General features: G+C 33.2%; 1 protein-coding gene across 2 annotated transcripts; it reads right to left on the reverse strand.

Moving 5' to 3' along the window:
- Positions 1-862: 862 nt before the first annotated feature.
- Positions 863-11,999, reverse strand: LOC108915147. Of its 2 annotated transcripts, none has more exons than XM_018721114.1 (2): positions 11,726-11,999; positions 863-1,534 (listed from the first exon to the last, which is right to left on the reverse strand). In XM_018721114.1, exons 1-2 carry the CDS (start codon positions 11,963-11,965, stop codon positions 1,241-1,243), a joined length of 534 nt encoding a protein of 177 aa, XP_018576630.1. In that variant the 5' UTR covers positions 11,966-11,999; the 3' UTR covers positions 863-1,240. The 2 variants fall into 2 exon arrangements, with proteins under 2 accessions (XP_018576630.1, XP_018576629.1); XM_018721113.1 differs by having other exon boundaries at positions 11,681-11,993.
- Between the last annotated feature and the right edge of the window lie 373 nt (positions 12,000-12,372).

The following is a 12,372-nucleotide window of genomic DNA, read 5'->3' on the forward strand; positions in this document are numbered from 1 at the left end:
GACGATACATCTCTTGTAATTTCTGATAAATGTGAAAATATCCTTAAACGCAAATGTGAAGCCGTTATCTAGGACTTGATTGATTGGTTTAATAATATATGTTTATATTTTAATTCGGATAAAACTCAGATTAGGTTCCACACCTCGCAGAAACCATTTGGTGATCTTGAGCTTCGTGTTAATAGTGATACTAAGTTTCATATTCATGATACTTGCTGGGTTTATATCTGGACTCGCATTTAAACATTTAAAAAGCTAAGTTTTTAGCTAACTGTGACGTCCATAACATAAATACTAGAATAAAGAATGATTTGCGTATCCCTTACTTTAGAGTAAATATTACTTTTAAAGCTCCAAGCCGGATTGGTGCCGAAGTGTTTAACAATCTTCCAGAAAATTTAAAAAATATTGAAAGTGTAAATGCTTTTAAATTCAATCTAAAATTGTATCTTGTTGAAAAGTGCTTATATAGTACCTACCGCAGATTTTTATACTTAATTAAACATTACTTGTAACGTTTATTTAATCTTTTTTAAATTATGTTTTATATATTTTATGTTTTTTATATATTACGTGTGTTTAAATATTTGTTAAAATGTAATTTCTTTTTTAACAACTTGTTTGTAACAGTTATGACGTTTCTTATACATTTTATGTCTCAGAGAATAAATAAACATCCAACACTCTGATGACACTCTCCATAAATTAATAACATCAGTTAATTCATTATTGTTGTAAATATTCGGTTTCTGTACCATTTATTTTGGATATATGATATACTAAATTCTTTGCAAAGACTAACTCCTTTTTTTTTGTACTGATTGTTTTGAGGAGGCAGGTTTGTTGAAATGAAAGAGCAAAATAACCTTTCAGAATTTATTTTAAAATACCCCATATTCATCCAATCGTTGATGCCAATAACACTTTGTTATATTCACCGATACTATCAAGAACATCGTACATAAGATGTGTGCAAAGTTAAAATAATGCTATTACATAACAAATCTCAGATTGTCAAATACACAAAAGAACCAAAACCCGGAGCTGTCTTTGTCTTATTCTTCTTATTAAAGAAACGTGATCTAAACTTGTATTACGTATAAAAATCAGAGTCATATGTTTGAGTCTCTTCACTGTGATCGCAGCATTCCCCGCCGCTGAACAACTCCGTGGAATTCGTCCTTTGGAATTGCCGTGGGTGCCTCCTCTTGTAAGGCTCCCACTCGGCGCGCAACAACTGTCAGTGCGTGACGATGACGTCCGGCGCCGACTTGGTCGTCTGGACGCTGTACGGCCTCCGCATGTCGTCGTATTTGTTCTTGCGACCCCCCTGGGGAACCATCTCGATCTTGGCCTCCGCCTTGAACTTGTTGTCCTTCTGGTAGCCGAAGGTGCTGAAGGGAGCGGGGGGTGAGTTGGTGTGCACGCTGTGGTTGGGACTGCTGTTTCCCGAACTGTAGCCCTGGGTGGTGAAGAGGCTCTCCCTCGTCTGGCAGGCGCTGTCGCACATCTCCGGGGGATTGTCGTTGTCCACCTGCAAGAGTTTGGAGTTTCACTCGGATAGTTCGATGTTAGATGGTTAGTAACTACTCAAATTGCACAGTGGATGAAGGGGGGTTATGCACTTGCTCAAAAATGAAATATACATGCATAATCATTCTGGTGTTGTAGAATATCTTTATAGATTTGAAGGAACTTTTGACTGTTTCGGTATCAAAGTAAGAAAACTTCTCAACATCTTCAAGAGCTGAAGAAAGAGGGATGGATGAATGGATTCTTCTTTACGTATTATATCACATGGGTGTAACAATGCCGTTAAACAAATTTCCAGGTTTGAATTTTCTCAAACCGCCCTCCCCACCAAAAAAAAACAAAGAAAAAATTTTTGCTTTTTTCTACATATAATCATTCCAAAAGAATTTATGATTTTTCAAAATAAAAACTATGTTTGGTCAAGTACAAAAGAACCAATGAAGACATACATTAAACCAGGTACAACATGGTTTACTTATTATACAGCTACCATCTTCCCCCAAAATTGAAACAAAACCTAACTTGTAGCATTGCAATTAGGTAGGTTCGACGTGGTTTCACCTAATAAAAAAATATATTTATTTATGAGAATGTTACTTTACCGATTTGGATAGAGTTTTTCCAATCAAATTTGTTATGCGTCTTGAGTTTTTGAAAGAAGGCAAATTTTATCTAATTTCGATGCCACTGGTTGGTCTTTGTTCAAATTTAAGAGAAAACTGCAGTGCACTAAGTTTAATTTTTAATACTTCTTGAGTAATAAATAATAATTGATCAAAGGCCGTGTTTAACTTTTAATTTTTATCATTATCATCATCATCGTCATTATTATCAGCATCATCATCATCATCACCATTATCATTTTTCTTAATATAGTTTGAATATTAAATACGATGTAAGAAGTAAAATAAAAATTATAACAAGTCGACTGAAAATTATTCTGCGAAAATAGAAAGTTGCAAAAATTCGCTTATAATGCCAGTAACAGAAATGACCATAACGAAAGATAAGGGAGATTTTCAGTTTTTTTCTTAAATCCGAAATATTTTTACACCCCATAGAGCACACGCTTGATTAACTTAATGCAATAATAGTAACTATTATTAAAATATAAAGCAAGTATACGATATTCATGAATGTTAGTATTTACAGAAGAATAGCAAGCAGCAAAATAGTCAAGAAAAACTATACCGGGTGATTCAGTTTGATATTCGCGGCCTCGTATTTCTTTTATTTTAACAGATAGCTATAACAAACCCTATATATTTTTAAATCGCCGCTCAAACTCTATCAAATGACATTATTAGATCGTCTCCATGGTAACATATGTCAAAATTGCTATAGTCAAATGTTTTTGTTCAAATGTCACACTATATATTTTTTTATCAATTCTGGAAGATATATTTTTTCTGCGTTCAGCTATACAATAAAGAAGTCTATAGTTTCATTAGAAATAGCAAAAAAGATTGACTTTCAGTAGTTTTATTCTGAAAAATGATAGCCTGCTGCGGAAACAACTGAATTTTGACGTTTCTAAATAACGGTTTGTCAAAATAATTGACATTTTACCTACCTATTCTATCTATAACTAATTATAACATGAATACTTACAGTAACCAAGAAAACTAGATATGATTTTAATTTACGGAGAGGGCCGAAAGACATTAAAGCTGACAGGTATTTATACCCGCAGAGACAACTTCCGTCAGATAAAATTTTCGGGAAGTTAGCCAGGAATTTGACGGCAGATGGAAGTTTTCAAAAGAAAAGAAGAGTTTTTAAACCCAGAAGAGCAAGAGATGAAGAACATTCGATAAATATGTTAAATGGCCTGCTAGATCTCCGCATCTCACACCTATAGATTTATTTCATTGGACTTACCTAAATGATATTGACGACCTTAAAAACAGAATAAGAGTAGAATGTCGGAGATTAACTGAAGAAACACTAGAATGTGTTTGTAGACAGGGAGTGATAAACAAACTGTGTTTGGAAGAAAATGGAGGTCATTTTGAACATTTGAAATACGTATTGTTTTAAATTGTTATATTATTATCGTATTAAAAATAAAATATGTTATTTTAAAAAACATAGTAACTTGTTTCCGCAGCTGGCTATCATTTTTCAGAATAAAGCTACGAAGCTAAAGCTTCATCTTTTTTCCTGTTTTTCTAGCAAACTTGCTTACATAGCTGAACGCNAATATACCGGGTGATTCAGTTTGATATTCGCGGCCTCGTATCTCTTTTATTTTAACAAATAGCTATAACAAACCCTATATATTTTTAAATCGCCGCTCAAACTCTATCAAATGACATTATTAGATCGTCTCCATGGTAACATATGTCAAAATTGCTATAGTCAAATGTTTTTGTTCAAATGTCACACTATATATTTTTTTATCAATTCTGGAAGATATATTTTTTCTGCGTTCAGCTATACAATAAAGAAGTCTATAGTTTCATTAGAAATAGCAAAAAAGATTGACTTTCAGTAGTTTTATTCTGAAAAATGATAGCCTGCTGCGGAAACAACTGAATTTTGACGTTTCTAAATAACGGTTTGTCAAAATAATTGACATTTTACCTACCTATTCTATCTATAACTAATTATAACATGAATACTTACAGTAACCAAGAAAACTAGATATGATTTTAATTTACGGAGAGGGCCGAAAGACATTAAAGCTGACAGGTATTTATACCCGCAGAGACAACTTCCGTCAGATAAAATTTTCGGGAAGTTAGCCAGGAATTTGACGGCAGATGGAAGTTTTCAAAAGAAAAGAAGAGTTTTTAAACCCAGAAGAGCAAGAGATGAAGAACATTCGATAAATATGTTAAATGACCTGCTAGATCTCCGCATCTCACACCTATAGATTTATTTCATTGGACTTACCTAAATGATATTGACGACCTTAAAAACAGAATAAGAGTAGAATGTCGGAGATTAACTGAAGAAACACTAGAATGTGTTTGTAGACAGGGAGTGATAAACAAACTGTGTTTGGAAGAAAATGGAGGTCATTTTGAACATTTGAAATACGTATTGTTTTAAATTGTTATATTATTATCGTATTAAAAATAAAATATGTTATTTTAAAAAACATAGTAACTTGTTTCCGCAGCTGGCTATCATTTTTCAGAATAAAGCTACGAAGCTAAAGCTTCATCTTTTTTCCTGTTTTTCTAGCAAACTTGCTTACATAGCTGAACGCAGAAAAAAAAATATCTTCCAGAACTGATAAAAAAACATATAGTGTGGCATTTGAACAAAAACAGTTGATTATAGCAATTTTGACATATGTTACCATAGAGACAATCTAATAATGTCATTTGATAGAGTTTGAGTGGCGAATTAAAAATATATAGGGTTTGTTATAGCTATTTGTTAAAATAAAAGAGATACAGGGCCGCGAATACCAAACTGAATCACCCGTTATACAGGGTGGTCCGTAAGTAATGGTCCATAGAGACTTACTAGATTTTTTACTTCAAAATATTACGATTGGGGCCAATATGCCTTAATAAAATGTTGATAACAAAAAAGATACAGGGTGTCAAAGTTGGAAATTAAAAATTGAATTTTCGTAATAATTATAATATTTTTGAGTGTATGAACGCGAAAATTTAGGGGTCGATGTTTTTGTATACGAGAAATCATAATTTGTTATCTATTTCGATGTATCTTCTAGAGGGCGCCACATACGCCGTGTTTATGACGTAAATACGAGCATAATTTTTTTATCCACAACGTTAACGCTTCTTTTTTTTAAAAATCTTAAACCTACATTATTTTCGTGAAAAAATGGTATACTTGTCATTAGCTCTAGAAATTGTCCGTTTTCAAGAAAAACGCATTTCAACAATCTGCTGCATGTTTCATTACAGGAAATTTTATCGTAGTGTGCGCTAATGAAAACATTAATTTTGACAATTAAACATTATCCCTTTGTACACATTAAAATACAAATTATCAAGTTGATAAATTTTATTTACAAAACCAGTTAAAGGAGAAATTTAATTAAACAAAACTATGATTTTATCAAGCGTTTAACAAGTAAAAAACTGAATATGTACCTAAGGAAAAATAGGAAATGTTTCAAAGTAAATTTTCAATATGTCCACCATTCACCTCGATGCACTTGTCCATACGATTTATGAAAGATCGTCTAATATTAAATAATACCATTGGATCAAAAAAAGTTGAGGCATTACTAATTTCTTGCCAAAGTTGGACGCGAGTATTTATAGTGTTTTTATAAACAATTTCCTTCATTGTGCCCCATACACCAAAATCTAAAGGGTTGAAGTCTGGACTACGTGGCGGCCAAGGAAATATACTACCACGGCCAATCCAACGTTCAGGAAAGTGTTGGTTTAGATATGTTCTTACTTGATGAGTAAAATGTGGCGGAGCGCCATCTTGCATGAACCACATATTTTGCCTCAAATTCAGTGGTAACGCATCCAATAGATCAACAAAGCTATTTTCTAAAAAATTTAAATAACTTGTACCATTTAAATTTCCTGGCAACTCATATGGACCTAGAAAATGGTTTCCAATGATCCCACACCAAACATTAATCTTAAATTCATGTTGAAAGTGCCGTTCTCGAGTTACATGAGGATTTTGAACTTCCCAACAATGCTTATTTCTTAAATTGAAAATACCTCGGCGAGTAAATGTCGCTTCATCTGTAAACAATATTCTGTTGACAAATGTATAGTCAGTATTCTGCTTGTTCCGAATATCACTTGCAAATTGATATCTTGAAGGAAGATCGACAGGTAATAAATTTTGAACTGGTGTAAAATGATATGGATGATATTTTTCTTCATGTAATGTCTTTAAAATTGATGTTTTATTAATTCCCGTGGCTGCAGCTAATCGTCTTGAACTAGTTTGTGGATCATCTGCAATGCGAATTAGTATTTCGTCTTCCTGGTCAGGCGTAATCATTTTTGGTCGACCTAAATTATCACGTTTAGGACGAAATGAACCACTTTCGCCTAAGTTTCTGAATAGATTTTGAAACAGTCGTTTACCAGGTTGCAATCTGTTTGGAAATCTTCGGCAATATTCACGTTGCGCAGCACGTCCATTGAAATTTTGTTGACAATAAACAACCGTCATATCTCTCATTTCCAAATTCGAGAAATTATTATGTCTCGGCATAATTCGTTATTTTCTTTTAAATACTTAATTGATTTTTACCAAAAATTAATAAATACAATTTGAAATAATTGCTAACTGTCACAATGATTTTTTCTAATTGTCAAAACTGTCTTGGCATTGTCGCACACTACGATAAAATTTCCTGTAATGAAACATGCAGCAGATTGTTGAAATGCGTTTTTCTTGAAAACGGACAATTTCTAGAGCTAATGACAAGTATACCATTTTTTCACGAAAATAATGTAGGTTTAAGATTTTTAAAAAAAAGAAGCGTTAACGTTGTGGATAAAAAAATTATGCTCGTATTTACGTCATAAACACGGCGTATGTGGCGCCCTCTAGAAGATACATCGAAATAGATAACAAATTATGATTTCTCGTATACAGAAACATCTACCCCTAAATTTTCACGTTCATACACTCAAAAATATTATAATTATTACGAAAATTCAATTTTTAATTTCCAACTTTGACACCCTGTATCTTTTTTGTTATCAACATTTTATTAAGGCATGTTGGCTCCAATCGTAATATTTTGAAGTAAAAAATCTAGTGTGTCTCTATGGACCATTACTTACGGACCACCCTGTATATGCGACAATTTATATCTTTTAAATTGTAGTATTTTTTATAAAATCGGCTACAGTCAGATTTTTTGTGATATACTTCTTTTTTAAAAACGGTTTTTTTATTACTTACTTGTCTCCAGAACCGGTCACTCTATTTCTATTTAAAAGATGGTTAACGATGCAAATGTGTGGATAAAAACGAAATTCCTATTTAGTACGATTTGTGGTTTTTGCATGCTCTTTGCAAGATATTAAATTACAATTAATTCAATGTTTACTATCTGAAATCTATAAAATAATAAGTATTTTCTAAGTGTACTTAAACTTTTTTCAAATAAATTTCAGGCGCATACTGTTCCGATGCTGAATTCTGATTGAAATTTAAGTAATAACAAGCTTAATCGAATAATACTGGTTATTACTTACTTGATCTTACTTAGTTAGTCCTTCGTGGGTTAGTAATTAGAAAAGAATAATAGATATTAGCAAAAACTAGATGAGCAAAGCGAAATTATAAAGGAGGGGGTTAAGTATCTATCTACACAGACATATCAGAAGAAGCGAACGAAATTCTGTACATCAAATGCAAAAAAATTGTATTTCTGCTAACATCAAACTAATTGACAGTAAAAATATAGTTTGTATTTACAGCATTTATGAAAATTATAGTTGATATGTTGATAACAAAATATTTAAATGGATTCCAAGCAAGTAGGTTTGATTAGGAAGACAAAGAAAGGAGAAATTCAAATAAATTACTTATTTATAATTTACAAAAAGTGTGTAAATTTTAGTGTTGGAAATGAAATTATAAATACGTAAAAACAGCTCTTTGGAAATTATTGATTAGACTCGAATAATTTTAGTATCTAAAGAATTTCAATTACTTGATGTTAATTGAGTTTATAGAAATACAGAGTTTAGAAAAATAGTTTAGAAAAATATTTCTCCAGTAGAAGATTTACAGATTTTAAATGAATCAAAGTAATTTGAGTCTGTTTAACATAACTTATATGTCTGTATTAACTAATAGTATAAAATGCTGGAAGATGTTATTCCAAATTTGCCCAATTCTCAGAATAAGAAACTGATGAAAAAGGTTAAGAGCGGTTGGTAGAATAATTTTCCTAGATGGACGGGTTAAATGAGCATTTTTAACTCACAATTTGAAGCGGCTGTAAAATTAACTTTATAATCTTAAAACTGTTGTTAATTTGAAAATTAAAGAATCAAAGAAAACCCCTTCGGCAAAAATCACGTTTTTCTCATTGAAAACAAGGAAAACTATCTCCTCGGACTTATCTTATTTCGCACCAAACCGGTTTTAGAATACAGCAAGATATGTTAAACAAGACTGTATAAAAATGTTCAAATCTACTGTGAATTATAGTTAAATCACATTCGAAATACATAAAAAACGACCAAATACATAAAATTAGGAATTGAAATACGTCGGAAACTTCTAAAAACTTCGAAATAGTTAGAGAAGAAGAACCATAAAACGTTATCAACGGAAATTAAAGGTGAAAGACACCGGATGCAGAAGGTCAATGATTGCGGAGACCAAAATCAAATATACTGGAGGTTAAGGGTCAATAGATAATTGACCATCTTAATAAACTGATCAAAATGTACACCTGGTATTAGTTTTCTCACGTATTTATTATTAATAAAAAAATTTTTCTTCATAAGTAAAATATTAAATCAGAAACTACTAAGATATGTCGTTTTCAGAATTGAAAAGGAAAAAAATTAATTTAAAATAGGGTGCATTAGTACATCGAACACTCAGAACACTCAGAATGATCAGCTAACAGAAAAAATGATTACAATAACAGAAATATTGAACAAGTCACCGGAAGGATATTTAAAGAGAAATGAGAGGTTTTTGGCAACAAACTATCTATTTTATATTCAAGGATATACAGGGATGGCCAGAAGTACGGAATAAAATTCATATCTTTTGAATGAGTTAATTTTTTTTAAACTCCGATACACGTTAACTAATTTCGATTTTTTCCCCATCTTTCGGTTATATAATAATTAATTTTTCTTCAACCCCCTAACCCCCACCTACCCCTACTTTTTTTTCAAATGGAAACATAAGGCATGAGGGGGCTCGTTGAAAAGCTTATAGAAAACCGAATCCAGCCATACCAAATAAACAAGTTTTATTTTTTCAATAACAAGTTTTTTTTCATTTAGAAATTGAAACAACTAGATAATTTACAAAAATAAACTCAATGTCGCAAATGCTGAAAATGTCCTCCATTCACTATTTGGCATTCTCCAAGACGATAGTAAAAGCTGTCCACAGCATTCTGAATGACTTCAGCTGGTAAATTATGCATCTCCGCCCTAATCTTGTTCTTTAAATTCTCAATATTATCCGGTCTGTCCTGGTAGACTCTTTCTTTCAAATATCCCCAAAGAAAATAATCCAGGGGTGTTAAGTCGGGGGATCTTGGCGGCCATTCAACTGTACCCCGTCTACCAATCCAGCGATTTGGAAACATTTCATCTAAGTATCTTCGAACATCAATACCAAAATGTGGGGGAGCGCCATCTTGTTGGAACCAAATTCTTTCATTCGGTATATCTGGATCAATTTCATGAGGGAAAATCACAGCTAGAGCAGGTATCAGGTCAAATGTTAGGAAATCCAGGTAGCGTGCGGCAGTAAGATTTTCTTCAAAAAAGAATGGGCCCAAGATTCTGTTGTTGATGATACCTGCCCATACATTAACTTTTTGTGGATGCTGCGTATGCGATTCGCATGTCCAGTGTGGATTTTCCTGGGACCAAAAGCGATAGTTGTGCCTGTTAACCACTCCATTTAAATAAAACGTAGCTTCATCCGAAAAAAGTACGTCTCGTTGAAAACCATTATTGTCGTCACACCGTCTCATCATTTCCTCACAAAATTGTAATCGCCTATCATAATCGTCTTCCAAAAGCTCTTGGACAAGACATACCTTATAGGGGTGGTATTTCTCTTGTTTCAGAAACATTCGAATTGCAGTTCGAGAAGCATCGTGATTGCGGGCCAATGAAACAGTTGAAGTATGAGGATTTTCAACAAGTTCTAATGCAATGTCTAATTTCTTTTCTTCATTCAAAGCACGTGCCCGTCCAGTTTTGGGCAAAGTCTGTACTGTACCGTGTTCCTCAAATTTGTGAAATATTTTACTAACTGTCCCTTGCGAGATTTGGTTTTCGGGATATTTCGCATTAAATAAATCGCGCACTTCAGCCTGACTTCTTATTTTGTCTCCACATCCAAGCAATATCAAGATTTCGATGCGTTGCCTTTCCGACAATACCATTGCAATTCAGTAAATAACTTGATTTTGACACAATAGTAACGTTTCGAACTCCAATTTACAACTAAAGCGAAAAATTAACCAGAAAGCCTGGCAAGTAAGTGGTGCCAAAAAAACGCAACATAAAAAATATATCTTTTTTGCGTTAGCAGTGATAGGTACAGTTTCAAATTCTTTATTTTATTATGTGCAAGTTCATGGAGGATAACACTGAAGATAACTAAATTTTATTTCACTTGTTAAGTAGGTGTTTTATACAACCCTAAAAACCTTGCTATTGAAAAAATAAAACTTGTTTATTTGGTATTGCTGGATTCGGTTTTCTATAAGCTTTTCAAAGAGCTCGATCATGCCTTATGTTTCCAATTCAAAAAAAGTAGGGGTCGGTGGGGGTTAGGGGGTTGAAGAAAAATTAATTATTATATAACCAAAAGATGGGAAAAAATCAAAATCAGTTAACGTGTTTCGGTGTTTTAAAAAAGATTAACTCATTCAACAGATATGAATTTTATTCCGTACTTCTGGCCATCCCTGTATACTGAAGATACGTCGCCTCTTGAGGGCACACACAATATTAATATTGCACTTCGAGTAAGGTAAAGGCAGCATTTCCCAAGACGATCTGCCAGAATGATATGCTCTAAGGCCCTGCTATAACAGCGTCTCATGTACATGCAGCAAATAATATATTAAACAAACAGGGAGACTCAACAACAAGGCATTTTATGGGCCTAAGTGATAATAGAATATTGTTCGTGGAAGATTGTGGACAAGGCTATAGAGAAGCAAAGGGAATCCAGAAAAATCGTGATAATTTCAAACGAGATAAAGACTTAAAACTACCTGGAATTTGGAAACGAAGAAGAGTTGTAATAGAATCTAAAACGAAGACATGGCAGGAATTGTTAAAGCATTGACAACTGTCATGGAAGTCTACAAACCACGATAATTTTATACGAAGTTTTATTCTTAAAATGACCTAAAAGTCACTTCTCTAACGCTCTGTATTGCTCAGCAAACATCCTATATGCTGTGTGTATGCAGTTCTACATACAGCAAAAGCAAACATTTATATACCGTGTAGATGTTTGTGTTGTAGGCGTCTCCATTAGAGGGACTCACGCTGTGCTCGCTCCTCACTAGAATAGGCAGTATGTCACCTCCTGGCACGTAGCATGGCGTGTTGATCGCGTTGGCAGCGTCAAATCTATTGGAATCCATCGAGGGCGAACTATTTGACCTCGGTTGACTCCCCACCTTCGAGGAGGGCTTCTTCTCTTGTCCGTGTTTGTCCAGCTCGTTGAGTTGCTGCTCGCTCTGCCTTAGGTAATCCTGCAATAAAATGGAAAATTTTAAAATCATATTTACAAATTCTTAGACACTATTATATTGATTGATGACAATATTTAGAGACGAATCATTGTAGCAGATAGTCAAAATATGGAACATAATGATAAGAGTTATTATACAGTGTGTGAATTAAATACGTCGACGAACTTTAAGGTTTAAAAGTTATATAAATATGGATCCACAAATCAATAGTTTTCGAGATAGCATGTGCTAAAATTAAACCATTTCTCAATTGTCTCTGAAGGAGATTGATGCAGAATGATGAAGTTTACGCTAATGACTTATAATATTAAAGGTAAAAATTTGCTGAATTTGGACAAAAAATCTTGTACCAATGGCACAGATATCTAGGAGTTATTCTCACTGAAAGCAAGGTCACCGGATATTTTAAGAATTCGATCACTATGTAACTTCTTGTA

This window comes from Anoplophora glabripennis, unplaced genomic scaffold (genome assembly GCF_000390285.2).
Source record: "Anoplophora glabripennis isolate ALB-LARVAE unplaced genomic scaffold, Agla_2.0 scaffold1141, whole genome shotgun sequence".
Classification (NCBI taxonomy): Eukaryota; Metazoa; Arthropoda; class Insecta; order Coleoptera; family Cerambycidae; genus Anoplophora; species Anoplophora glabripennis.